The 25333-nt window shown below is 42.9% G+C and overlaps 1 protein-coding gene across 9 annotated transcripts in view; it reads right to left on the bottom strand.

The window, feature by feature from the left end:
• Positions 1–25333, bottom strand: part of FAT3 (FAT atypical cadherin 3) — a 413096-nt gene that overhangs the window by 210003 nt on the left and 177760 nt on the right. For all 9 annotated transcript variants that reach the window (XM_062639304.1, XM_062639310.1, XM_062639307.1 and 6 more), the window contains exon 3: positions 12629–12943. In XM_062639304.1, the coding sequence (XP_062495288.1) occupies positions 12629–12943 (315 nt within the window). The remainder of the gene's footprint in view (positions 1–12628; positions 12944–25333) is intronic.

The following is a 25333-nucleotide window of genomic DNA, read 5'->3' as shown; positions in this document are numbered from 1 at the left end:
CCTACAGATCCATAGATGCAGGATACCTATATCTTATATGCAATTTGGGCAAATCTTTGCCCTCTTTGCCTTCCAGCTCTGCAAGACACTGGGAGCTGCAGCCCCAGGATGAATCCCATGGCATACAAAGACATGCCAGAACCTTGCCAGCGAGTGACCATACTGCCCACTCCTTAAGAAGCCTGGTCTCCACTCCTTCTCACACCAAGAGTGCTCAGGAACAAACTTAGCACTGATCAATACTGCCTCGGTATTTCTGCTGCATCTCCATCTGTTTTTTCCCATCTGTTGTCTCAAGCTCCCATTACACCGCAAGCTTTTCAGTGTAGAAACCATCTTTTTACTCCACTTACCCTGCCAAGCACTGCGGGGTGCCGCCTCATGACTGCAGCGACGAAGGTGGCACAATACTGCAAATAAATACTACAAAATGAAGCCATCATTTCGGCTTACCAAAAGGCAGCACAGGTTTTGCTTTTCCTCACAGAGTTCTTAGTTCTGAATTATTTGTAATTACTAAATGAAGAACCCGCACATACACACAAACCACAAACAAAAGAACATACAACCCCGCTTTCTTTTCTTGCATGACTCAAGGTGAAAAGAGTAAGGTATTTTGAGGACATGTTTCCAGGTTGCTTCTTTTTACTCAAAGGCACTATCAGAGGTGAGGGTGAACATTCATGATGACAAAAGCCAAGTCCATACACATATATGAGAGAAACAGCCTTCAATATGGAATATTTTCTGTGTGATGCAACTGCCTTTTGTCCTGGGTTCAGCAGTAGCAGTCATGTTTTTTCCTTTGTGGTATTTTTATATGAAACTCCAGCACAGTCAGTTCGACAAAATGTATGTTCTTTTCCTAATGTTTCAATCTCTTCCTCATGTTTGTTTATAAGCACAAATGACCTCTCTCTACACAAAAACTTTCTAATATTTTTGTTTTCTCATTATGTCTTTGACTACATTCTCATTGCTGCACTTCTGCTAACAAAGCAGACAGGTAAACAGGTCAGGCCGATAACTGCAAAATCCTGCTATTCTGCACAATGACACCAAGAAGAAAGTAGAAACAGGAGTTTTAGAGGTGGAGAGGAAGCCTCTTCCTACAGGCTAAATGAACAAAATGCCCTTGAGATCCTCCCTCCTTCACATCAGTTAGCAGGAGGAGAGGATGAACCAACAGACTGGAGCTGAACTCGATGGGGGTGAAGCCTCTCCATCCAGCTGACCAAAAGAGGACTATATCTAAATCCCGCCTATTTACTGCTTTACTATTGAGCTGTGCATTGCTCAGTAAAGGACTCTGTCCTCAGCAAGAAAATCCAACTCATGCTAAGGAGTTTCCACACATAAAATTCAGGTCGTGTGCATGTTATTGAGCCAAAGCTGCTGTTTGCCCCAGTAGACTACTCCACAGTTAATGCTGGTCATGTGGGTGTTTGCTTTAATACATAACATTCTCTTAATCAGTTTGGGTTACATTAAGCGTTAGAAGAAAGAAATAAAAAATCCAAGAGAGCTCCCCTAAGAAATTATAGATTTACTTAAAAAATATCTACAGCATCGTGCATATCTAAGCTGTTAATGCCTTCTAACATTCTTCCATCCCTGCACCTACTCTGGGTAATCTTGTGTGTATTTATTCCCTGTTTAGTCAATCTAATTCACACCCACTCAATAAATTAAATTTAGCAACAATTATTCCTTGTGCCATTTGAAGTATGTTCCCAGGTCCTATCTCAAAAACTGCCTCAAACGCATAGAGTAATAAGGAAAAAGAGAAAATGCTCCATCTCTGCTTGCCTTTCCTAAAGGATCTTTCTGAATAATACAAGTGATGAGCTTACAGCACTTCTTCAGAGATTTAGTAAAACCCCACCTGTTCTCACATGAGCAAAAATAACTTGAGCATCTATGAGCAATGAAAGCATCTTTCCATAATATCTTTTTTTAAGGATACAATGGTCAAATTCTCAGGTGGCACAAATGTCTCATTCAGCTGAAGCTGTAGTACCATAAGCACCTGTGCTTCTTTAAGTAACTTCTTTGTTTTCATACTGCACATTTTTTACCATAGGGTCTGTGATTCAAATGAAGGTCAGGATATACGAGCATATGGCGAATGGAAGCAAAATTAATTACAGCCAAAACACTCTCTTGCAGAGGAGACATCTTTGGGTATCATGGCTACATTAAAAACATTGTCAGTGTGCACTGCTGTTCATACACTGTTGGTAAGTTAAAGTTCAGGAAATAATGCTACTTAGTTTTCAAACCAAATCTCTTCAAGATCTGAAAAGCTGACTGCTAATTATCATACAAATAGATCACTGCGGCACAGATTCCTCACACATAACTCATCTGACAAAAACATGAAATTTCTCTTAGATGGCAACAACCCCACAGCAGATCATGACATTGACTCATATTCACAGGATGCAATAAGCAAACGTGCCCTCGCACAGAAAGTACAAGCAAATGTAATACTGAGACAGAAAGAATTACAGGGGGGTAGTGTGTACTTCAGGGCTCAGAGTTTGCTTCCTTGCTCCTTGGCAGCATCAGGCAAGCTGCTTAGGACCACACCTGCATTAAGCTGATGGATAAGGGGGCAGCTTCACCCACTGAAAAGACATGCATCAGCTCTGCCCTTACATGCCTGGGAGGCTTCATCACAGCCATCCCTGTATCCTTGTCCCTGTGCAAACTGGAATCCTTCCTTGCCTGCAGGATTGCCTTTGGGCAAGAGAGAAAGCAAGGTGAGGAGGGGCTGAAAAGCAGGGATGGGAAATGGGGGTTAATTTGAAACAGGATAAGAAATAGAATGGGAAATAAGATGGGAAATAGGTGCTAATGTGGTTGCAACATGCCCAGATAACTTCCGTGCACATGGTGGAGAACAGTGGTGCCAGGTTTCTCCATTCAAGGAGAAACCTGAGCTGGATCTGTGGCAGTAAGGGTTAGTATTACAAGTGGCCAGTGGCTTTGAAAGCAAATTTAGACCAAATCTTTATTACTGGTATATGATGAGTTAGCTGCTTCCTCTTGCTCCAGTTCCCTGCTTCTAAAACAGAAATAATGGTGCTGCTCTATCTCATCATACACTGTGAAGGACTTAACTACCATGGGAGGAGAAAACATGTAAACACAACAGGTGAGGAAGTACAGGCATTGCAGAATCCACATGATGATAAGGTAAAATCAAGGTTACAAGAGCAGGATCCCTTGTAGGGAGAACTCTTTCAAGATGCAACTTCAGAGCTCTTACAGCTCTGCAGAAAGTTCTCTACACTGTGAAAGCTGTGATTAGGGGGGTCTTCTGATATTTAACCCCCAGATACTGATTTATTTTTATACGTATATGTCTCCTGTTAAATGAAGCTCTGTGCATCTAGACATATGGCGGCACGATCTGTACAATTATACAGATAAGGTCACACACTTAACTGGCAACAGCACTACTATCTTCAAAGTTGTGTCAATCTTCCCAGGGAGAGGAAAGCGCTCTCATTAACATAAAGAGAAGGGGGAAGAAAGGGGAGAGTAATTTCACAGAAAATAATTATCTTTGGTTATGACAGCGTAACTCTGATGGAAACACGGAGTCAGAGGGAAAAGAGGAAAAATAACAGAAATACGCTGCTAATTTCTGAACAGACTGGTTGGGCTGCACTGAGAGGTTATGAAGATTTGGAGGCTTAGTAGGTGCTGACACAACCTCCTGCATGACGGAAGACAAAAAAGGATTAATAGTTGGTGATTACTGACATCACGATGGCTTATGCAAACACACCAGTCTTCATGGTTGCCTTCTCAGTCCCATTTCCCTGCTATTCTTTTTCTTATTAATATTCACCAAATGCAGCATAGGTCAATTTAATTCTCCCAGACAGGAAATACCTCCATCTTTCTTTGTACCAAGGACTGGATGTTAACTAAGAGTAAACTACAGCTACAGTCCTTGGCTTTAACTTCCAATCCATAAAGAGATATTAGAAAGCGCTCACACAATAAGGTGAAGATACACCATTCAAGATACTCAGATGGCAATTTGAGTGCATTCACTGCAACTGAGCAAAGGGGAAAAATGCTGATTAAATATTGTCTGCTTGGGATTTTCAGAGACCACAGACACGTGTAGTACCTGAGCAAAAGCTAAATGCAACCTGATTGATTAAAAAGCAGTAGGAAAATAAAAAGGAAAGGAATTCCATCGCCCAGCCCAAGGGTTCACCTCATCTGGGCTAACATCATAGTTTTGCTTTCCTTTCCAGCAGGTCCCTCTCCAGACCCCTGCACCATGCTCACGGGCTCCACATCTCAGCATCCCAAACTTACCAACCTAATTCCTCCTGCCAGAGTTCAGGCCTGGACCACAAGCCATTACTGTAACACAGGGCATTCACTGCTATTGTCATAACACTGTATGGCAGGATATGACAAGTATCTACAGCATATGCATCATGCATACATTTAACAGGGCTGTGACTCAGTACTTGTGGTACAGTTTCATGCAGTAATCTGAACTACGCTTATGCCATTGATAATAATTTTATTGATAGTATTTGCCTACCCTTATTACAAATTAATGAAGGAATAGTACAGCCTCTGAAAAAGATACATGGTTTCTTTGCTGGTTCTGAATAATTCTGGAAACTTGAATAGAGAAACCAGACTGACGACGTGGAAACATCGGTTTCACAGCTAAGGTGACAGCCAAAGTTCTGAATAGGACAGAAGACATCGTCCTCTGGTGGCTTTGGAAATAATAAATGATTGCTGTCATGTACAAGATTGATGAGATTAGTGGCAAAATTCTTGCTGTTCCAGAACTGGTGCAGAGGCAGGAAGGTTATCAGGCAGTAACATTCTCCACCAGCAAACACCGATTCACTGACCCTTGCCTTGCTGTCACCTTTAAGATGTAAGTCTCTAGTGAAGTTAATGGGGAGTTCAGGTTAAAAACTGATAATGCAGTGAGTAGTGAGGACACAATGGTCCAGCCAAGGCAATGGGAACACTCCTGAAGCTTCTTTTTGTAAAAGAGGACTAAAAAAGTCATCATGGAGATCTAAAAAAACGTTAAAATTTCTATAAGCTGTGTTTAAATCTGCTGATTACAAAGAAATGGCCTTTACGAGCAGTATTGTATCTTTTAACGCCATTTTAAAAGAGGCACTTGATACCAGAGACATCCAGCAATCTCCACTGTATTCAGCGCTTCAGGAATAAAACCCCACAGGTAGCAAAAATCAGGTCCGTTCAAGAGAGATGATAAAGCTGGATTTATTATTTTTTTTAATAGCAGCATTACTGTAGCCTCAACTAAGGTGCAGAAGCTCACACCTTTATCCCTTCCACAGATAACACATATGGAGTAAGAAGTGAATCACTGCCATACAGGAGGGAAGAGATGGGCTGGGTGAGCCCAAATTTTCCCTTTTGCAGTGCAACCAGTATTCTGACCACCAGACTATACTTACTTAACCTAAAAATGTTTTATATTCCTCTTCTTCCTACCATTTCGGAAATGATGCTCCTCTTTGTTTTTATATGCCTCCAAACACAGGACTATGTGTGGATGTCTGTTAATGTCAGGAGGCCTGAAAAATCAGCAGCTTGCACTTTCAGAGCCTATTTGAACTGCAAACTGTCTACTGTGAACTAATTTCCAGGACAATCACATGAGGTAAGAAAATATTTCCACTTGCACAATAAAAGGAAAACAGTGAGGTGAGGTGACTCACTCAAAGTCAAAGGAAGAGTTCATGTCACTGCTGGGCTGCAGCTCAGGAGTCAACTGAAAAGTTACTCTGGGGAATAAACGTGCCCTGGCAAGCAGATGGACTTGATGATTTACACCCTTTCCTCCCAATTTTTTCTTCTTTTTTCTTAATTATTATTATTGTTACTATGACAAGCTCCTTGAGGCAGGAACTTTGTCTAACACACTGTACAACGCCTAGCAGGCTTCTAGGTCCCACTGTGATTAAGGACGTAATTCTGACATCCATGGTGCTTTGCTTTGCTGGCTGCTAACCCTGGGCTCAAACCACTGGAAATACGGTATCTAGTAATGAATGAGACATCCAAAAGCAGAAATTCAAGCTTTTAAAATGATCACAAGCTCAATTTTAAACAGTGAGAGTATTATAAATAAGTCACTAAGAGCTACGCTTTTAAATAAGTGAAAGAGAAGAGAGTAGATCATTTAGCATGTGTTGATACAACATAAATTACAGAAGGTAAAAGCCAGCTAATGTGCTAAGGGAATTACATTGTAAAAATCTGTACTGGTTATGGATAGTTACATATCAGTGATGGATGTATTGAGCTGGACTCTGCAACTGTTGGTGAACAGCATTTGTACAAGCAGCATTAAAGACCATGGAAGGAAGGGAGACCTATTCCTCAAATTCAGTCACCTTTGATTGGAGAGCCCTACAATCAATGCTTTTTTTTTCCCACTGCAAGGTCTTCTACGGTCTTGGACGCATCTGTTGAACTGAAGGAACACCTACAGGATGAACAGGAGTGAGCATGACATGATATACATAGACAACTTACATTGCACACAGAGCTGCCAAACGGGGCTCCACAGCCAACACATGTGCCAGAGATGCTACCAGGCGCCTTCAGGAGCTTCCAGTGCTAGAAAGGTGATTTCCAGTTTAGAGAGGTACTAAGTTTAGCTTGATATTGTTGATCCAAAGTCCCTTAGAAATGTCATCAAAAAATAATTTTGTTTAATCTTTTCAAATGTTCCATCATTTACCTTCAGTCATTACATGGTGGAAGGTTTTAAATGATGCTTGCATTACAAAACAATGTATGCTGTTCTGTATGTCCTTTTCCTCACCCACCATGCAAGGCTGTAGTAGGGACTAAGTTGCCTCAGTTTCCATTTGTTGTCCATATGGCCTTTTGCATCACCTACAGTACAACAGGAATGTTACTAACTAGATTATTGAGATCACTGAAGTTTGCCTAGCAGAGCAAGCTGTGCCCCTTGAGATGATATCTGCTGCAAAATCCCAGCAGAACTGAAAAAGTCTGGAGTATTTAACTATCCTTTTACTACTGCTGGAAAAAACACATGACAAACATGGGCCTTGGAGAACAAGAATTTATTACAGTCCCAAGAGCGCTCTCCTGAATATAAAAGCCACTATTCTTTCTCTCTCCTCTCTGGCATACCTCTGTTTCTGGGCTGAGAAGAGGCACTGGGTGCCTCTTCAGGACACGATGCTGCAGCAGAGCACTGAATTTGGCTCAGCCTGTGAGAGCAAGGACGTGTGAGGATTTCTTGGGACAAACCAAGCAAAAGCATGCATAAGAATCAGTATGTGTGGCAGGAGGGTGAAGCATTGTTTTAGTGTGGCAGGGCGAATGTGGCATCCAGCTCCAGCAGGCTTCTATGTCGGCTGGCTTAGTGAGTACAAAAGAAAGCAAACCCCAACCTACTGAGAAGAGTAGCGTTCATATCAATTAAGTTCTGACACTTGCTAACCCCATATAAGCTTATATAAATATTAATATTACTTCAGCATGAAAATATCCAGTCTCTTTCAAAATCTAAGTGCAGACATGACAGTTCAGAGACAACTTCCAGAGGCAGAAAACTGCTGCTCTGGAAAGATGTACTGATCGACATACACTATTTGTAAACCCACTAGTGCCTCCTGCCTTAAATACTGCAGTAAATACTATTCTGGGAGTGCCAGGGGTCTGCCTCTATTTAAAGATGCCAGCAAGAGACTATGCAAAGTGTAACTGGATTTTTCAGACACATTTCAGCTTAATTTTAGAGTAAATTCATTAACATCAATGTGCACAAGAGTGAAATTTGGTTTATTGGCATGTTAGTTAAAATATGTCTTAAACTAATCTATGTAAGACTGAAGAGAAGCTTATTCGATTTGTCCAATATATGTGGAACACTAAATAAAGTAATGTAGTGGCTTGAATTAAAATTCATTGTTTTCTTGAGAGCACAGAAAAGTAATAAATCAGTGCAGTAAATTACCCCTGTGCTGTGAAATTAACATCCGTATACATGCTATAAAAATAAGAATTTACAGCCCTAATCAATCAATTTTTTTTTTATTAACTCCATCTTCTGTTTCATTTACCTCCTTTCACATGCCTCTCACCCCAAAATAACTCACTCGGCTCGGGGCAGCTGTGGCACTCCAATAGGTTTGGCTGGGAGATTGTCAGAGCAGCAGCTCTGCCTTCCTCCTCCTCCTCATCTCCATCGCAAACCACCCACCAAGGAGCAAAGCCCTGTGACCCTGTGCTCTGCCAAAGCAAACCTGAGCTCTCCCCACCACAACAGTCAGGTTAAGAGGGAAACCCATGGCTCCTCCAGCAGCCACACTAGGGTTTAGGCTGACTCGTAGCTGCTGGAGATGCTGAGCACTGGGAAAGCCTCCATCACTGCTGTATGCACAACACAGCTAGGAAACAAAGGCAATGGAGGATGTCTTCCCCCCCTGTGGTCATGTAACCCATACAGTCACTTTAAGAGCATGTTACCCAGCCCCGCACAAAACTCTGCCTTGCAACACCTCTTTGACGACTATAAAGAAAAATCCCTATTTGCTCTCTTGGACCTGCTAAACTTAGGCAGCAGCCTCCACCAGTTTGCAGAACAAGGCAGCCTTGTTCTCCAGCGTGAATGATGTATGGCTTCACACGTACTCATGTGCTACATTATTCACTTAGTGCTTGTTCCTATGATTATCAGCTCACGAGACAAAAGTGCGGGGCCGAGGTGCAAAGTGATGTTCAGCTGTGTTTTATTAAAAATAATTAAGGTGAGAAAACAAAGACCTTCATGGGAGGTTGCCCACACTGCCTTTCCATACCTAGCCATAGCAAGGCTTCTCATGTTCCCATTCTCCTCCCCCAGAGCACCTATTTAAACCCCAAGCTCACAAATGAGAGCCCCCACCACACACGTGTACTTGCGCTCTCAGCACAAGCTGCCCAGGGTGACTTTAGTGCCAAAGGTTTGCTCTCAGCAGCTTTTAGCAGCTCTTGGCTCCTGCAGGAGCAACTCTTCCTCTCTCAAAAGCCCATAAGAGTAAATTGCAAGTGATAATTGTGAAAGGTCTGAAGACTGCCTGCAAATGGATCCAAATGCATGCGATGTATTTGCAGTTTGATAGCACCTAAAATAGCCACCCAGAGCTGTGCCAGTCTATAAAACTGAGGGAAGTGACAGGTTGTCTACTAAAAGCTTTCTTCTACCTATAGACATTGCATACAAGGGGTATCATTGCTTCTGCTATTCAGCTAATCAATTAAGATTCCAAGATTTGGCTGCAATTATAATCTTGTATCAAAACTGGAAACAAAACCTGGACTCCCTATCTCCCTGCTTCATGCCTTGATCAGGTAGCAACACACATAGTGGTACATGTGCCTCTGGGAATCTGCATGACCTGCACAAGCTATAAAACAGCTAAAAGTGAGCTTTAACAACACTGACAAACACTGTTGGAGCTCAAGTCACTGCTGAGCTCCAACAACCACTGAGAAGGAGCACTAGACTGTGCAAAGACAGAGAAGGACATGCCACAAGCAGGGTGCAGTAACACTCAGGGCATTCCTCTTTGTGGTAGCAAGGACTAAGAAGATGGGATTATCCACCTTTCCCAGGCTATGCTGTGTCCATCAGCATTGCAGATAACCACATCATCTGCAGGCAGGCCAGAAATGCCACCAGACACATGCCATAAGCCATGACATGCCTTGGGCACTCTGCACTTTGTAACATAACTGAGTACAATGCATCAAGTCCTAAAAATAAGAAAAGAGAGTACAGGAGGACAAGGCCTTATTCTCCAGCAATAGTGAGAAATTTCTTGCTGCAATAGAGCCAAGTAATCTAAGGAAGCGATCTGTGAACCATGATCCGTGCTTCTTTGCAGTGAAGGAAGCCAAACTCTGCTCCCACACCTGCCCTCCTGAGCCTCCGAATAATCTGCATTTAGGGGATGCTTATTTCTGACAGAGAGGTTTAACCCTGAGCACATTAGCAAAGCCCAACCAGTCAGCAATTGGAGTAACTTAGTACCTCAAAAGCATCCGAGCGCTCCAGCCAACTCCCTGTCTCCAGTTGAGGCTGACTTCTGCTGCTTCCCACGCAAGGATGTAAAAATGCAGGATACTGCCTTCAGCACCTGATTACTCACAGGAGCGAGATGTCAGTTTGCTGGCACTGCCTAAACTTCCAAAGTGACACAGAAAATAGAAGATCCCCTTTCTCACAAACGACTGCTCTACCCTGACAGCAGGAGCACGCTCGCTCAGCCCATGTATGCAGCAATCGCCATATATTTGGGTTCATGTTAAACCTTTTAATCTCAATTATACAGCATGCTGTCGCATTTAGGGCTGCTGTGCTGTGCTGTGAGTTATTGCTCTGCTGAATTCCAGTGAGCATGCAGGGCAGGAATGCTATGAACCTCTCCTGTGTATGCAGAAGTTGCCTGTATCAAACAACTGGAGTGTGCATTGCTGTCTTAGAGAAACTAGTGCACTGCAGAGAGACTGTTGAAAGGAGCCTGGCCAGAGACCCCCAGGGGTACTTTCTAGGGAAATCATTATGCTTTTATTCCTCAGACATCAGCATCCCATCAGGACAAAGCCACCCAATGTCAAGGCCAGGCAGGCAGAGCTCAACATATGTCAGTACTTTCCAAGGGAGGCTGAAATGCTTGTTGCTCACAATGGCAGACTTTCAGGACAAGGCACCACTGTGCACACACACTCTCTCAATCCCACCATTTTCAAAGGCAAAAATAAACCAGAAGAGGCCACCTTGCCTGGCTTTCACTGCTCTGCGTTTGTGTGGTAGAAGGGGATGGTTATCCCCTCCATGACAAATCACAGCCAGCCACTAGCCAGGATGTTCACTGAAAACAAGAGGGGCCCTTTGGGAGTTGCTCAAGCAGCAACACTACTTATCCTAAAGCCTTTAAGTTTTCAGACAGCGATTTCTACAGCAGAAAATGAAGATGAACCATCGTCAGTGTTAACTGTGACAACAAAGACCGCTTTGTTAGGGAAAAGTATCCCTGCAAACTGTTCCAGTGGCATAAGAAGCCACCTCACAGGGTGTGTTACCAGGCTAGGGTGCTGTTGGGCTTCAGTGTGCCCAGCTCTGCCCTGATCATGGGCTCAGACCAGCTGCCATGTGGATAAGTAGAGCTGTGCTAAGCAGGTTGCTCTGCAGAGGAGCCAACAGGAGGGAAGCACAAGCATTAAAGACTGCAGAGTCCTAACTGCTACTTTGCCCAGATGGGATTTATGGGGTGGGGAGGGGGAGAAGAGATGCTGCAGATGGAATAGCCATCTTCGGCCATTTCAAGTGCTAAAAATAAGTGAGAGATATGCCTTAGGGCTCAGCAGATTGAACACAGTGATTATACATACTCCATGATTCTTCACCTGGGCTTATGCCTGAAAAGATCCTGACCCCTTCGTATGCCACACATTGCAATAGGATTGCCCAGCCAAATGTTGAAAGCTTATTTAGTTTATCATTTTCCTACACCAAATTAAAAATGTTCCCTCTCCGATCTATTCCTTCTGGTTTTTTGCTAGTTAGAAATTTGCAGCAGATATAAATAAACTTTAAAAGACAAATCAAAACCAGGAGTGTTACAACCAGCATAAAGCTGTGTGAATCCTCTGAACTACTTTGATAAAGACCAGTTTGTTGCTGCAGAAGACCCCCTCTATTCTCTAGCTCCAGACCATGCTGATGGGTCCCCACCAGCTAGATGAGTGAGGGACGGATGGGTACATGCTGGAGTGAGGACCACTTGCAGGCAAGCATCCATCAGAGCATCCACAACCTTGGGCTAAGCCTACTGGAATGACTTCTTGATCAACAAGACACCTAGGACACCTGGTTCAGCAAAGACTCTAAGGGTACAGAGATGTGCAGAGCCAGTCTGCACGGCTGCAATGCTCCACCACCAGCCAACAACAGCACTTTAACTTAAACACTGTATTTGCAACACTGCACCCACAGGCTACATCCCCAGCTGTTACAAATCAATGTAAACACATAGATTTTTTTATGTTTTTTAAAGGCCACAGGAGCTTTTAGGTCATTTAAACTGTCTTTTTGTATAGAACAAGCTGAAGAATCACACCCTGCTACTGTAATGCAGAGCCTAATTACATGTGCTGGACAACCATCATGCCGCTCACTTTCAGTGGTGCTACTCTAGGTTACAAAGGATGAAATACTGCTCTGTAAACTGCAACAGCTTGAATCTGTTTCTCAGCATTGCTCTGTGGACTCAGTGTAGCAAAGTCTCATTGCTACAGACACAGGGAAGAGACAGCAGCCAGAAGCTATTTGGCGACCTACAGAAGAGTGATGGCTGCAGCAGCACATCTGCAGCACATCATCTGCTACCTGGTTCGTGTACCGAAAAGAGGATGCTTTAGACATATACAAGATGCTTTAGATACATAACTTATCAGAACACAGAGCTTTGGAAAGCAATACAACAGCAGTGAATCCCAAAGGGGAGCAAGACTGATGAATATTTAAACTGCATTTTCCCACCATCCTAAGGCACCAAGATTGTGTTACCTGTTTTGGGATTGATTACAAAGAAGTTCTGAGGATTTCCACTTGTAATCCGGTAAGTCAGTTTTTCAGTAGTGCTGGAGTCAGGATCCTGGGCTTGGATCTGAATGACAGACACATCCTTTGGGGAGTTTTCCATGACTGCTGGGTAATAGATAGGTTCAGAGGTGAGCGGAGCGTTGTCATTCACATCCTCCACTTCAATGTAGACTTCAATGGTAGTGTAGAGTGGTACGACACCATGATCAGTTGCATACACTGTCAACCAGTAGGATCTGGTTGTCTCCCGGTCAAGAATATCTCCTGTGTAGATAACTCCTGCAGAAAAACAGCAAGCAGAGAATCTCAGGAATAGGATTAATGAAATATCACATCTATTGTGAAATGCACTCAGCATATGAAAAATACTCTACCCTTAGAAAAGAGAAAGTTATGCAGAAAAATGAAAACAGAAACTTGAATTTGGGCATTTTTTCCTAAACCTCATTCAATGTCTCAATCCTTTGTCCCAAGAAATTTAGGGGGGTAGGTAGAAAGATGGATCTTCATAAGTGTCCTAATCTCATAGCCAATTCTTTGTTGGGACTGCAGCTGGCAGAGTAGCAGAAGAAACAATATCATTTTAACCAATCGATTAATCAATTAATCATTTTCTGATTTTCTAAAATCAATCATTTTATACAAATTCTGGTGAACCAGTTATAAACATCAAGGGATAAACAGAGGGATATCACCATTGACAATGAATTGCACAATAGAAAGTGGCTTCTCTTTCTAAGTTCACGCCAGCACACTTCCTAAAGAAGAAAACTGTATGGCAGTTTAAAATAAATCCACTCCAGTGTATAAAATAGATGGTAAATTTAATAATGAGATCATACACTGGACAATGCCAAAATCCTAGATGACAAGCAATTGAAAGCTCACATAGTAGAAGTTCTTAGACCACAATTATATCCTCTTTTATCATGGAGGAAGGATGGGTTTGACCACTTTAAGTAGTGGTTTAAGAAAACATCAGTTGGTTTCCTACCTGGTGCTATGAAATGATGAGAGAAAGTGTGTTTTTGTATAACAGAGCTGCAGAGTCGCATGGCATTCAGCACTCCATCCAAGCACCACTCCCATGCTCATACAGTTTCCACCATGAAGGACTTCACCCACCTCATTTCTGCCCAAAATGATGTAGAAATCCATCCTCCTCTTGACATGAACACCAAAATCAGGACAGCTTTTGTACAGAAAGATATAGGGCCCTTAAGCCACAAACACCTCCTAGTAATATATGACCTGCTCTTATTTGTGTAGTCTAAACCTTCACTGACTTGAGCACCAACCACAAATGCAGAGGACCAAATACACCAGCACCACACACACAACCACACCAGCATCAAAATAAGTAAAGGCACTTTCCCACCACACATATACCAAAAATATTTTCCTACCCAAATACAGCATTATTAAACTTGGGTGATGCATTAATAAAGTGGATCTCAAGCTTGAGATCTCAAACTAAAGACAGTTTGCAGGCTGTCAAGTCATGTCATTAGTATATGAAAACCAGTAAAGATGTTGCAGGGCAAAACGATAACACAAGAAACCTGAATTTAGTCTCAGATGCTACTTGATGCTATTTAGAACAGCATTACCAGTTAATCACTGAGGAAAGAGCTGCCCTAAGATCAGTGCTAATAAGGGATGTGTGTGCCTTTTTGGTTTGGTTTTTTTTTTCAAGCATCAGACTGCACTGAAATTTTCTCTGATAGCATCAAGTCTTAGAAGGGCTTTCAAGACACTGGACTAGGCAGAGTGATGCTTTGGGCATACTTTGGGCACTGCTAAGGAGGGTGCAGGCTCCATGCTGACCCACTCTGCAGAGCATGTGCTGCCAAGAAAGGATCCTCCTTGCTGGTCCTAGCAGTAGTCCTTCTTAATGGGTAAGTAAAGTTCAGATGTAATTTATCTGCATTATTCCTTAGCTTCAGTCTTACAAGTTATGCCTCAAATCTGGCTTCTCAGATTATACCAGCAATTAATCCCCTCATGACACTGGATTCACACAAGACCTTTGATTTAAAAATTAATTGCAAAGTCTATCCTGTGTCTTGAATAGCAGCTATGAAAATGATGGCCCTGTGCTTGTGAGACATCAGTGGAAGGGATGGATTTGACGGTGTGATAGAGCTGCTGATGTTGAGCAATATGAACAGCCCTGGTGCAGGCCTCCCCAGACATTTCCCAGCAGAACACACTCTATACTGGAGTTTACAGACAAACTTAGTAAATTGATTTTCTGAGGAGCAGCAGCAAGAGGTGAGTAACATTAACTTCATCCTAAGGGAATGCCACCCCTGGGGTAATACAGAGAAGCCCAGAGAGCAAGAAGGGATGCTGCCTGTCCCCAGGGAATCAGGACGTTGTTCCTGATATCCCCATCCAACTCTATTCTGGGCATGTGTCAGTAAAGAACCAAGCACACAGGTACAGAGATGCCTGATGCACTTGCACTTGTTTTATGGGACATATTTATTTTATTTTTTACATATTTTTCCAAGTTTTGGATTTTTTTTATCATGTTTTCTGATGCTAATTTGAACTGACAAGTATTTTCCTACCATTTAATCAACCATACAGACAGGAAGGGGAAAAGAGCAGAACCAATTGCAGCCATGTACAGGCTTAGGACTTTCTCTAGCAACATTAGATCCACATCTTTCTTGCTTACATATATTCACCCAACAAAGATGAGCAACACAGCACTGGAGGACAAAGGAAGAGTGTATTCTAAATATTCTGGTCGGCAGCAGGCTGTGCTATGTAATGACTTTGTGTAGAAACATGGGTGAAATATGCAGTGAACTGTGATGAAAATGCCTTGAAGTCCCGAAGAGAAATTACATTGCAGGGGTGAGAAGAGCCCATAATAAATGAGACCCTGTGGAAATAAATAATCACAGTATCACAGTACGCTAGAGATTGGAAGGGACCTCAAAAGATCATCTAGTCCAATCCCCCTGCCGGAGCAGGAACACCTAGATAAGGTTACACAGGAATGTGTCCAGGTGGGTTTTGAATGTCTCCAGGGAAGGAGACTCCACAACCTCCCTGGGCAGCCTGTTCCAGTGTTCCGTCACCCTCACTGAGAAAAAGTTTTTTCTCAAGTTTAAGTGGAACCTCTTGTGTTCCAGTTTGTACCCATTACCCCTTGTCCTATCATTGTTTGCCACTGAGTAGAGCCTGGCTCCATCCTTGTGACACTCCCCCTTTATATATTTATAGACACTAATAAGGTCACCCCTCAGTCTCCTCTTCTCCAAAGTATAGAGACCCAGCTCCCTCAGTCTTTCCTCATAAGGGAGATGCTCCACTCCCTTAATCATCTTCGTTGCTCTGCGCTGGACTCTCTCCAGCAGCTCCCTGTCCTTCTTGAACTGAGAGGCCCAGAACTGGACACAATATTCCAGATGTGGTCTCAGCAGGGCAGAGTAGAGGGGAAGGAGGTCCTCTCTCGACCTACTAACCACCCCCCTTCTAATACACCCCAGGATGCCATTGGCCTTCTTGGCCACAAGGGCACAGTGTTGGCTCATGGTCATCCTGTTTTCCACTAGGACCCCCAGGTCCCTCTCCCCTACACTGCTCTCTAACAGGTCGTTTCCCAACCTATACTGGAATCTGGGGTTGTTCCTGCCCAGATGCAGGACTCTACACTTCCCCTTGTTATAGTTCATCAAGTTATTCCCTGCCCAACTCTCCAGCCTGTCCAGGTCTCGCTGGATGGCAGCACAGCCTTCTGGCGTGTCAGCCACTCCTCCCAGCTCAGTGTCATCAGCAAACTTGCTGACAGTACACTCAATTCCCTCATCTAAATCGTTGATGAATATATTAAATAATACTGGTCCCAGTAGTGACCCTTGAGGCACTCCACTAGATACAGGCCTCCAACTAGACTCCGCCCCATAGACTACAACTCTCTGGCTTCTCTCCTTCAGCCAGTTTGCAGTCCACCTCACTACCTGATCATCCAGACCACACTTCCTCAGTTTAGCTGTGAGGATGCTGTGGGAGACTGTGTCAAATGCTTTGCTGAAGTCAAGGTAGACCACATCCACCGCTCTGCCATCACCCATCCACCGCGTTATTTCCTCATAAAAGGCTAAGAGATTGGTCAAGCATGACTTCCCCTTGGTGAAGCCATGTTGACTGCCCCTCATAACCCTCTTATCCTTGATATGCCTTAAGATGGCACCAAGGATAAGGTGTTCCATCACTTTCCCAGGGATGGAGGTGAGGCTGACTGGTCTATAGCCACATGCGGAATAACCCTCATGGGCAAGGATGAGGGAAAAGAGATGAACATTAATGCTCCTACAGATGGTGATTTATTCAGGAGACAAGAAGAATTATTTTAGATCTTTAAACAAGATTTGAAATAAGTAAGGTTTTCCCCCAGTGAGAGCACAGAAGGTTTTAGCCGATTAACCTGTTTATGAAGCTGAATTTCACCAATACTGAGCTGATAATAAATCTATCTTCTGAGTCAGTTTTTCATTTTATGACTCCTGGCAACAGTTACTTTCCATTTCTGTATTTTGGAAGGAAAGGATCATTGAGCAAGTGTTAGCAACTGCCAACAGGTCTGCTACACTAGTTCTTCTTTTTAGTTTTGATTTATAAGAAGGTCCCAGAAATTAATTAATTCTTTTTCCTCAATATGTCTTGTCATTTCACCTGTCACCACCACACAGCAGCTTGATAAATACAAAGAAGGTCTTTGCTCCTTTCAGGTTTTCCATGTGGAATCCATCCCATCAACCCAGGAACATATTCTACCATGCTCTCAAATGTCCTGCACAAAGTGTTTCCTTGCAGTCTACCCAAATATGTGTCTAAAATCAATAGCTAAAAGAATACACATGCTCACTGAATATTTAGTCCATCTCTCCATGTAGGTGACACCTTCCAGATGAATCACAGAATCATAGAAAAGTTTAGGTTGGAAAGGGCCTTAAGATCATCTAATTCCAGCCCCATGCCAATAAGCAGGGACACCTCACCACAGACCATGTCACCCAAGGCTCTGTCCAACCTGGCCCTGAACACTGCCAGGGATGGAGCATTTACCACTTCTTTGGGCAACCAAGTCCAGTGCCTCACCACCCTCATAGCCTCATTATGTTGACACCAGAACTGCACACAGTACTCCAAGTGGGGTCTCACAAGACCTTACAGATATTAGCAGATACCAAAGAAACACAAAACTTTGTTTTCAGGGCCAGGAGAGCAGAGGAAAGGAGAGATCTTTGGCAGCAACTCTATAAGGCTTTTCTTGGACAGTTTTTGTGGTGCTCTCTTCCCAGCTGCCCACTACTTAAAAGAGAAACATGAAAAAGCCACCTGAACTAAACAAAATCAAGAAGAAGCAACACCGCGAGAGATCCTGAAAATTCCAAAGGGATTACAACCCCCAAAAAATCCAAGCTTTTGCAGATGCATTTCTGAATGAGACAGAAAAAAAAAACAACCAGGTGTTCTTGTCCACTGGGATGGTACACCAGAGGCACTAATGCGTTTTTACATGAGGCAGCTGAAATCCAACCCAGCAGTCTGTAAACCAGCTCTTTATGTTGTCCTCAGCCAGATTTTTCTGTATTCCTGAAGAATTGAAGCCAGCATTTCCTCAGGCACAGGGCAGCCTTAGAAATAAAGCCAGCCATCAATCCAAAGAAGCAGTGCCACCAATATACTTGCCACTGCATTCCTCCAAGTACATTTGCCCTATGTGATTCGCCAAGCACCACGCGTATCTCAAACGCTGTAAGTGAAAAATAACAACAGGGTGCATTAACCTCTGATTAAAATCTTGGGCACATTTATATGTAAATTAAGTGCAGCCCTTGGGCATGGCAATGGGCCAGCAATGCAAAGGTTGCGGGCTTGTTTCTCTTAAAGACTTGTTTTCCCTCTTTCCCTGGGAAAATAATGGGATAATGTTTTCTGTATGGCTCCTGAGAGTGGCACACACTGAGATACTGTATTATGAAGGGCAAATGGAAGAATAAAAGGGAATGAGAAGCTGGTGGCTATTGAAATGGATAAAGAATTGGCAAACTGGATTTCCCTCATTGCTTTGCCACTGACTTGCTGCACTTTTCAGCAGACCACTTCAAATGATGTGGTCCACTCAAAAATGATCAGAGGGTTATGTATTTACTACAGTCCTGAGAAATCCGAGAGGCTCTTAGAACAGAAAGAGATTAGCAAGCAGCATTATTTCTTTCCTCACCTCCTTTTTGTCCCCTGTTTGTTTACTTTACACATTTGACAGTACTTTGTGTATAGGTAGCATGATAGATGGACCTGCCACAGCTCTGTAAAGGAGTGTTTACTGGAGCTGTCAGCCCGGGTGTTTACATAGGTGCCCATCACCATGGATATCTGCTTCACACATACGTTCCTTCTAAAAGTCAGATCACCCTTCCTGAATGCTCTCAACAGCAGAAACATTGAAAGGAGTTTAATTCTGTTTAGTCTTTCTCAAGGCAAGATTAAAAGACAACTTGGTGGCCTGTAAGAAGCTGGGCATGGAAAGGACAGAATGGAGTAACAAGGCTCTTTAATCTAGCTGAGAAAAGCAAATCAAGGTCTGATGGCTGGGAGTCAACGGCAGAAAAAGGAGAGTGCAAATATGCAATGCAGAGGACATCTGGCAGCAGCAACTCCTTGCCAGGGATGGGCCAGAATTTCCTATCATTTGGCAACTTACTACTGATAAAACAATATAATCTATTCTTCTACCCAAGTTATTGGCCTACATACAAAAAACGTATTGTAGCATATGGTTTTTCTGAGTGATTCAGTAGCCCGACTTTTAGAACTTGCCACTGTAAGTAGTCATACTCTCAGCAAATGATGAACAAGATGTGGGAAATTCCTGCACAGACAGAAATAGGATTGACTTGAAACTATCTGCTACTCTTTCAGAAACTTTTATCATGCAGAAGTACCACTGGAAATCCCTCAATTACCTCCTTTTCAGAATACTGCAGTGGTTTTTCAGAGGAACATCTTCCTGAATACCATCAGGTCAGTTGTTCAGAGCCTCAATTACAAAATGATGCTGGTTCTTCTAATGCCTTTTCAGGAATATGAGTTAACTGCAGAAACCTGCATCTCAGATTGGGAAATTAGGAAAAGCCAGATAAGGTGAATGGCCCCTTATTCTCAGAGCCTGATAGAAAGAACAGGAGGGGTGGGGGGCAGCGAAGGCAGACCCTGTTCTCAGCACAAGCTGCAGTGCAGGATGGAGGTGACACCCCAGATGTTCCCAGCTGCCAGAGTGCAGCATAACCCTTCCCATCCAAAGCTAGATTCTCACTAGTGCAACTGCAATGCTTATGGTAATTGCAGCTATTAAAACATATAATCTCTAAGGTGACTGGGGCCTAAAGGTGACGGATGCACCTTTCTGACTCCAGCCTCAGTGCACCTACAAAGTCACCCTCAATATGTGCAAGGACCATGTCATGCAAAGGGCTACAAAAATATATTTCCTGAGCCCTGAATCTGTCTCTCCCTCTTCCAGCTTCAAAACAAAAGGACTCAGTGCAAACCAGCCACATATAGAAGCTGGTTTGCCTCCAAATTAAAACAACAGGAATAAGGCAACCAGAAATGCCTACTGACAGCAAAGTACTTGGGGCTCTGTTTCATCCCTTAAAGGGAGAAAAGAAAAAATCACTGATTCCAAAATGCTAGTAATTATTCATGACCATCATCAAAGACTGGGAGTCTCGTGGCAGTAAACAAACCACCTTGCTTGTCACCGAGCCATCAGCCGAAGTTCCTTGCATTGCCTTGCTGGAGAAACAGTAATAAATAAATGCAGTTTTAGAAGAAAACTGTTGAATAATGACATTTTACCCAAAATTTGCTGGTCTAAAATACAGAGATGGGAAGAAGGTACTTCCACACCTCATCCAGCTGCAACAAGATGAAGGCTTTACATCCACCTACCCGTGCTCCTGCCCCAGAGCTCCAGATGGATCCTGCCCTGTCCTGGGTTCAGCAGTAGCAGTCATGTTTCTCTTTCTTGGTAGCTGGTGCAGTGCAGTGTTTTGACTTTCGGCCTGGGAACAGAGCTGATAACACTGATGTTTTGGTTTGGGCAAGGACTTTGTGAGCCTCATGCTCTGCCAGGGAGGAGGGGAAGCCAGGAGGAAGCAGAGACAGGACACCTGACCCAAACTGACCAAAGAGGTATTCCATACCACAGCACGACATGCCCAGGATGTAACTGGGAGTTAGCCGGAAGGGCTGGGACTGCGGGATTGGAGGAGGTATCGGTCAGAGCTTGGTTGGGCTGGGGGGGGCGAGTTATCGGTTGGCTGGTGGTGAGGTGTTGTATTCTCTTCCCTTGTTATTTCCTTTATCATTATTATCATTGGTGGTAGCAGTAGTGATTTGTGTTACACCTTAGTTACTAAACTGTTCTTATCTCAACCCATGGGAGTTGCATTCTTTTCGATTCTCCTCTCCGTCCCTCCGGGAGCAGGGGGAGGGCAAGAAGGGGGTGGGGGGGGAAGTGAGTGAACAAGTTGCCTGACTGGGTTTAAACCACGACATGCCCCTTATGTGCCATTGCACAGGGGGATCATGGAGAGATTTGTGAGTGTAAATGCAGTTGTTTGAGCTAATCCAGATTCCTTGCACTGAGCAAAGGTGTGACTGTTGAAGGACACTTAGCAGACAGCTATCATAGGCAGGAAAAGTTTAAAAATGCTGCAAGCCCATTATTCATCAAAGCAATGAATGTAAAATCAACCAAAATTCTATGATTTGTAGACAGGAATTTCACACTCTATTAAGGAAGAAAATTTATGATTTCTGCAAGCTAATATTATTTAACCCGTTATATAACCCTTTTTTTTTCTGTTTAGGCCTTTCACATCGAATGGCTCTGTATATAAAATATCTATACATATTGTGTATAAAAGCAGAGTGCACACCCCTTTCAGGAGAGAATTCATTCTGTTATTTCCATTAAGGATAAACTGTAAATATAACCCACAGGATGAAACAGTTTCAGGGCAACGAACACATGAACCTGAGCACCAATGCCAGACTGATTCAGCACAATGGGGCCACCGAAGCCAGTGGGAATCAGAATAAACCACACATTATATTCCCCCCCTTTTTAAGCCTTCTCGAGCCATGAATCACCAGTGCCAGTTGAATACGGATAGCGGTATCACATCAGCCACAAACTCAACTGGAGCATGAAGGAGACTTATCGTTCATCCCCCCCACTGCTCACAGCCAGAAGCTTTGAAAATCAGGCTCCTTACTCTGGTGATTAAATGCTACTTCAGCGCCTTCATTTAGGGTCCCCCATTGTGCAAAGTGTGGCCTCCCGTTTTTATTTCATTGCATAGATTTTGTAGGCTTTAATGCATATTAAAACACAAACCCGGCTCCTATTGAAGCGAATGAAAATATCCCCATTGACTTAAAGGGAGATTAGATCATGCCCAGGAATGAGTCCAAAAGCAATATTAACTTTCTGAGGCTGTACATACCTAGAACTTCCTAATATTCTTTTGTGTGGTTCAAGTCAAAAACTTATATAATAAACCATGCTGGTCAAACAACACAAGACAGGCAACAATCCTTTCGAGGGCTTAAATTTTAATTTTCTCTTTTTTGACTGATGTTCTGAATGTACAAATTTGAGATAATAAATTGCTACCTCAAAATGCAGTTTCTGCAGTGAATATTTTATCTGAGTTCCCAGAGCAGTAAAATAGAATTAGAAAGCCAATCCTCAGCAATGCCATTTCCACTGACATTGGATTACCCTGCAAATATACCTTTTACTGTGTTATTACACACAATATCATCAACATCACACCCAGCCAGGATTGTGACAAGGACATTCAACATGTTAGTAAATGTAATATATCCTCATGTAATCAGTAAGTGGGTAGATAATGTGCAGTTTATAACTCTTACGGGACATGACATGCCACTATGTGTTTCAGGAACAATCTCAAGTGTGGGCTCTTTCCAAAGGAGGGACCACCACTGCTGTTGTGCACACAACACTGAGTGTACAGAGAGGCTGTAAATCACTTCTGTTTATGGAAGAAACCACCACCATGCAATGGTTTAGACCAAGCCTGGCCGGTTGGTCTGAAATCCAGTTCAGGTACATGCGGAAACTTTCTCTGAAGTCTTGGGCCAGCCAACAGCCCAGCTGAAGTCTGCGATACTCAAGTGACTTGGATACACCATACAGTCACAGATCAGGGGTCATTCAATCAGGTACAGCCTCACCAGCACAGCTTGCATGGGCACAACCTTGACACCAGGCTGGGGATGGTGTCCTGCCTTAGCAGGGAACCCTGGCCAGCCTGTTTCAGGCTGCAAAACACAAATGTATTTATTTCATTTACTACAGGTAGAAGGGAAGTTCAATAATTAAATGCAATAATCAAGTTTAGGTCTGGCTGTTGCCTCCTCAAATCAAATAATTAGGAATAACTATATATGTATGTTTATATAGTTGTTTATAATCATATATATACAAATATATTAATATTTATGAATGTATCTTTTTCTAGCTATATATATGAATAACCACAAATATGGAGTGTGTGTGTATATATATATACACTTATATCTATATTAATAATGTGATTGAAAGGGTAGATGCTGCACACTGAATTAGCAGTGTCACCCATCATAGGGGTCTGATTGCAGCTCTCCACATGTCCGAGAGCAGACACCAAGGCTACAGAACTGCTGCCAGGCTTCCTAGAAAAGCAGCATTTTAATGGCACTGAAATACAGGCACATCTCAGATTAGGTTCTTCTAGGTTACTTATATTTTGAGTTCTGAGATGACATTCCCTTTTCTTTACCTTCACATGACTTAAATTCAGTGCTACTGATTTCCTTTGCTTGCTTTATTTGGCGCAGAGGGAGAGGGAGAAGGCTTGCAACTTGACCTCAAAATGAGCTATCACTTAAATATCACTTAAATTTCACAGCATCTTTCAAGGTCACTTACACATCAATTCCAGAGCAATTTTCCAAACATATCATCAAGACACTGAAACAGAGGCTTAGTCAAATAAATTCTCTATCTTCTTCCATTTATGAATTAAATAAAATAAGATGTGTCAACATTTTTACCTGACTAGGCTTTATTACAGTTTCTGTATCTTCCATCACATTCCCCTACTTATTTAAAGAAATATCCATATCCATCTTCCTTTAATATTTTCTTTTGCTTGGGTGTTGAAAAAAAGAGCAATCTTATATGGGTAAACAAATAACCCACAATGGTCAGCTCTGGATGAACCAAATTGCCTTCAGAAGCACAAGTCCCATAAAGAGAGCCTCTCATTTATGAATAATCTCTTTCAGAGCTTAACTCACTCCATCACTGCCAAACAATACAATAAAACCCTGCAGTAAAACCAGGCTGAGAGGAGCCACGAAGCTCCAGGAATGACTAAACCACTGCCATGTACTGTTTCCTACTCACTACAAGTGCCTGAGAACAACGGGACAATGCATGAGACAGTGCTTTGATCAATGGAATGTGCTGTCAACCTGCATGGCTTGAGCCATGCCATTCAACTTTTATGAAGCGGGATGCTGCTGGTGTCCCTTTAATGGTGGTAGGTCCACCTTGCTCTTGGGTCTCAGAGACACAGCAAAATACAATGCCTGTTTATGGGATGAACCTTGTGCTATTCACTGGACATGAGCAGGATCAACTTTTCAGCCAAAGCAGAAAGGAAAACAAATGAAAAGTGCATTTTTGCAACTGTGGCAAGTGCCGTGCAAAATTCAGACAACTCAAGATTTTATAAATGCTTTCAGGAAGATCTACTGTGGGAACACATGCTTGATGCAACTCAGAAGAACAACAGTTGATGGTATAGTTCCACTCTATTGATTGCTCATTTATTTACCTTTTTTAAAGCACTTACGGCTACTGGTTTTCCAGCCACACATAAATTACAAACTGTGAATTCTCTTCAATAAACCTCTCCGTATGCATTTATCCCTCTGTATCTGTTTGTCCCTACAGCAAACAATGAGTTCTGCCCTGATTTCTGAGCACCACCAGGATTACAAAACTCTGGCATTCCTTGCACCCACCTCTGCAGCCTTCCCATCCAAACCGAACATGGGGATGGCACCAGCAGAAATCCTCATGTTGCTAGCTCCAGTGATGAAGGCTGTAAAACCTCCATAATAACCTGTTTGTATGAGACGTTTTTTCTCAAAGGGTCTAGCCAATGCCCAGTGTAACCCAGATTTTCTGTGCATCCTCTTTAGTAGATTAATAGAGACCAAAGCCAGACCTATGTGTCCTCTGCGAGGAGGAGTGAGAAGCTGTTTTAAAAAGAAGGGTTTGCTCCTGGTTATTTTAGAAATGAGATCAAAAGTTGAGCAAAGCTGAAGCAGGAAGAAGAGATGGAGAAAAACGGCAAAGGATGCTTAAAAGGATTATGATAGAAGTCCTGGCAAAGGGACTTCTGTGCAGTCCTCTTCCTTTACATGGAGCTCTGTATCTTTTGTACTGCCTACAATATGAGAGATTGTTTTGAGAACCCTTATACAAAATCTGTGCCAATCTGCTGCATGTGGTGGTGAGGAAGGTGAAGGGAAGTGGATGCAGCTCTGCAGGGA

Source organism: Pezoporus occidentalis, unplaced genomic scaffold, assembly GCF_034315485.1.
Source record: "Pezoporus occidentalis ecotype Australia unplaced genomic scaffold, CSIRO_AGI_Poc_V1 ctg6, whole genome shotgun sequence".
NCBI lineage: Eukaryota > Metazoa > Chordata > Aves > Psittaciformes > Psittacidae > Pezoporus > Pezoporus occidentalis.
This window is presented reverse-complemented; position numbering and strand designations above follow the sequence as displayed.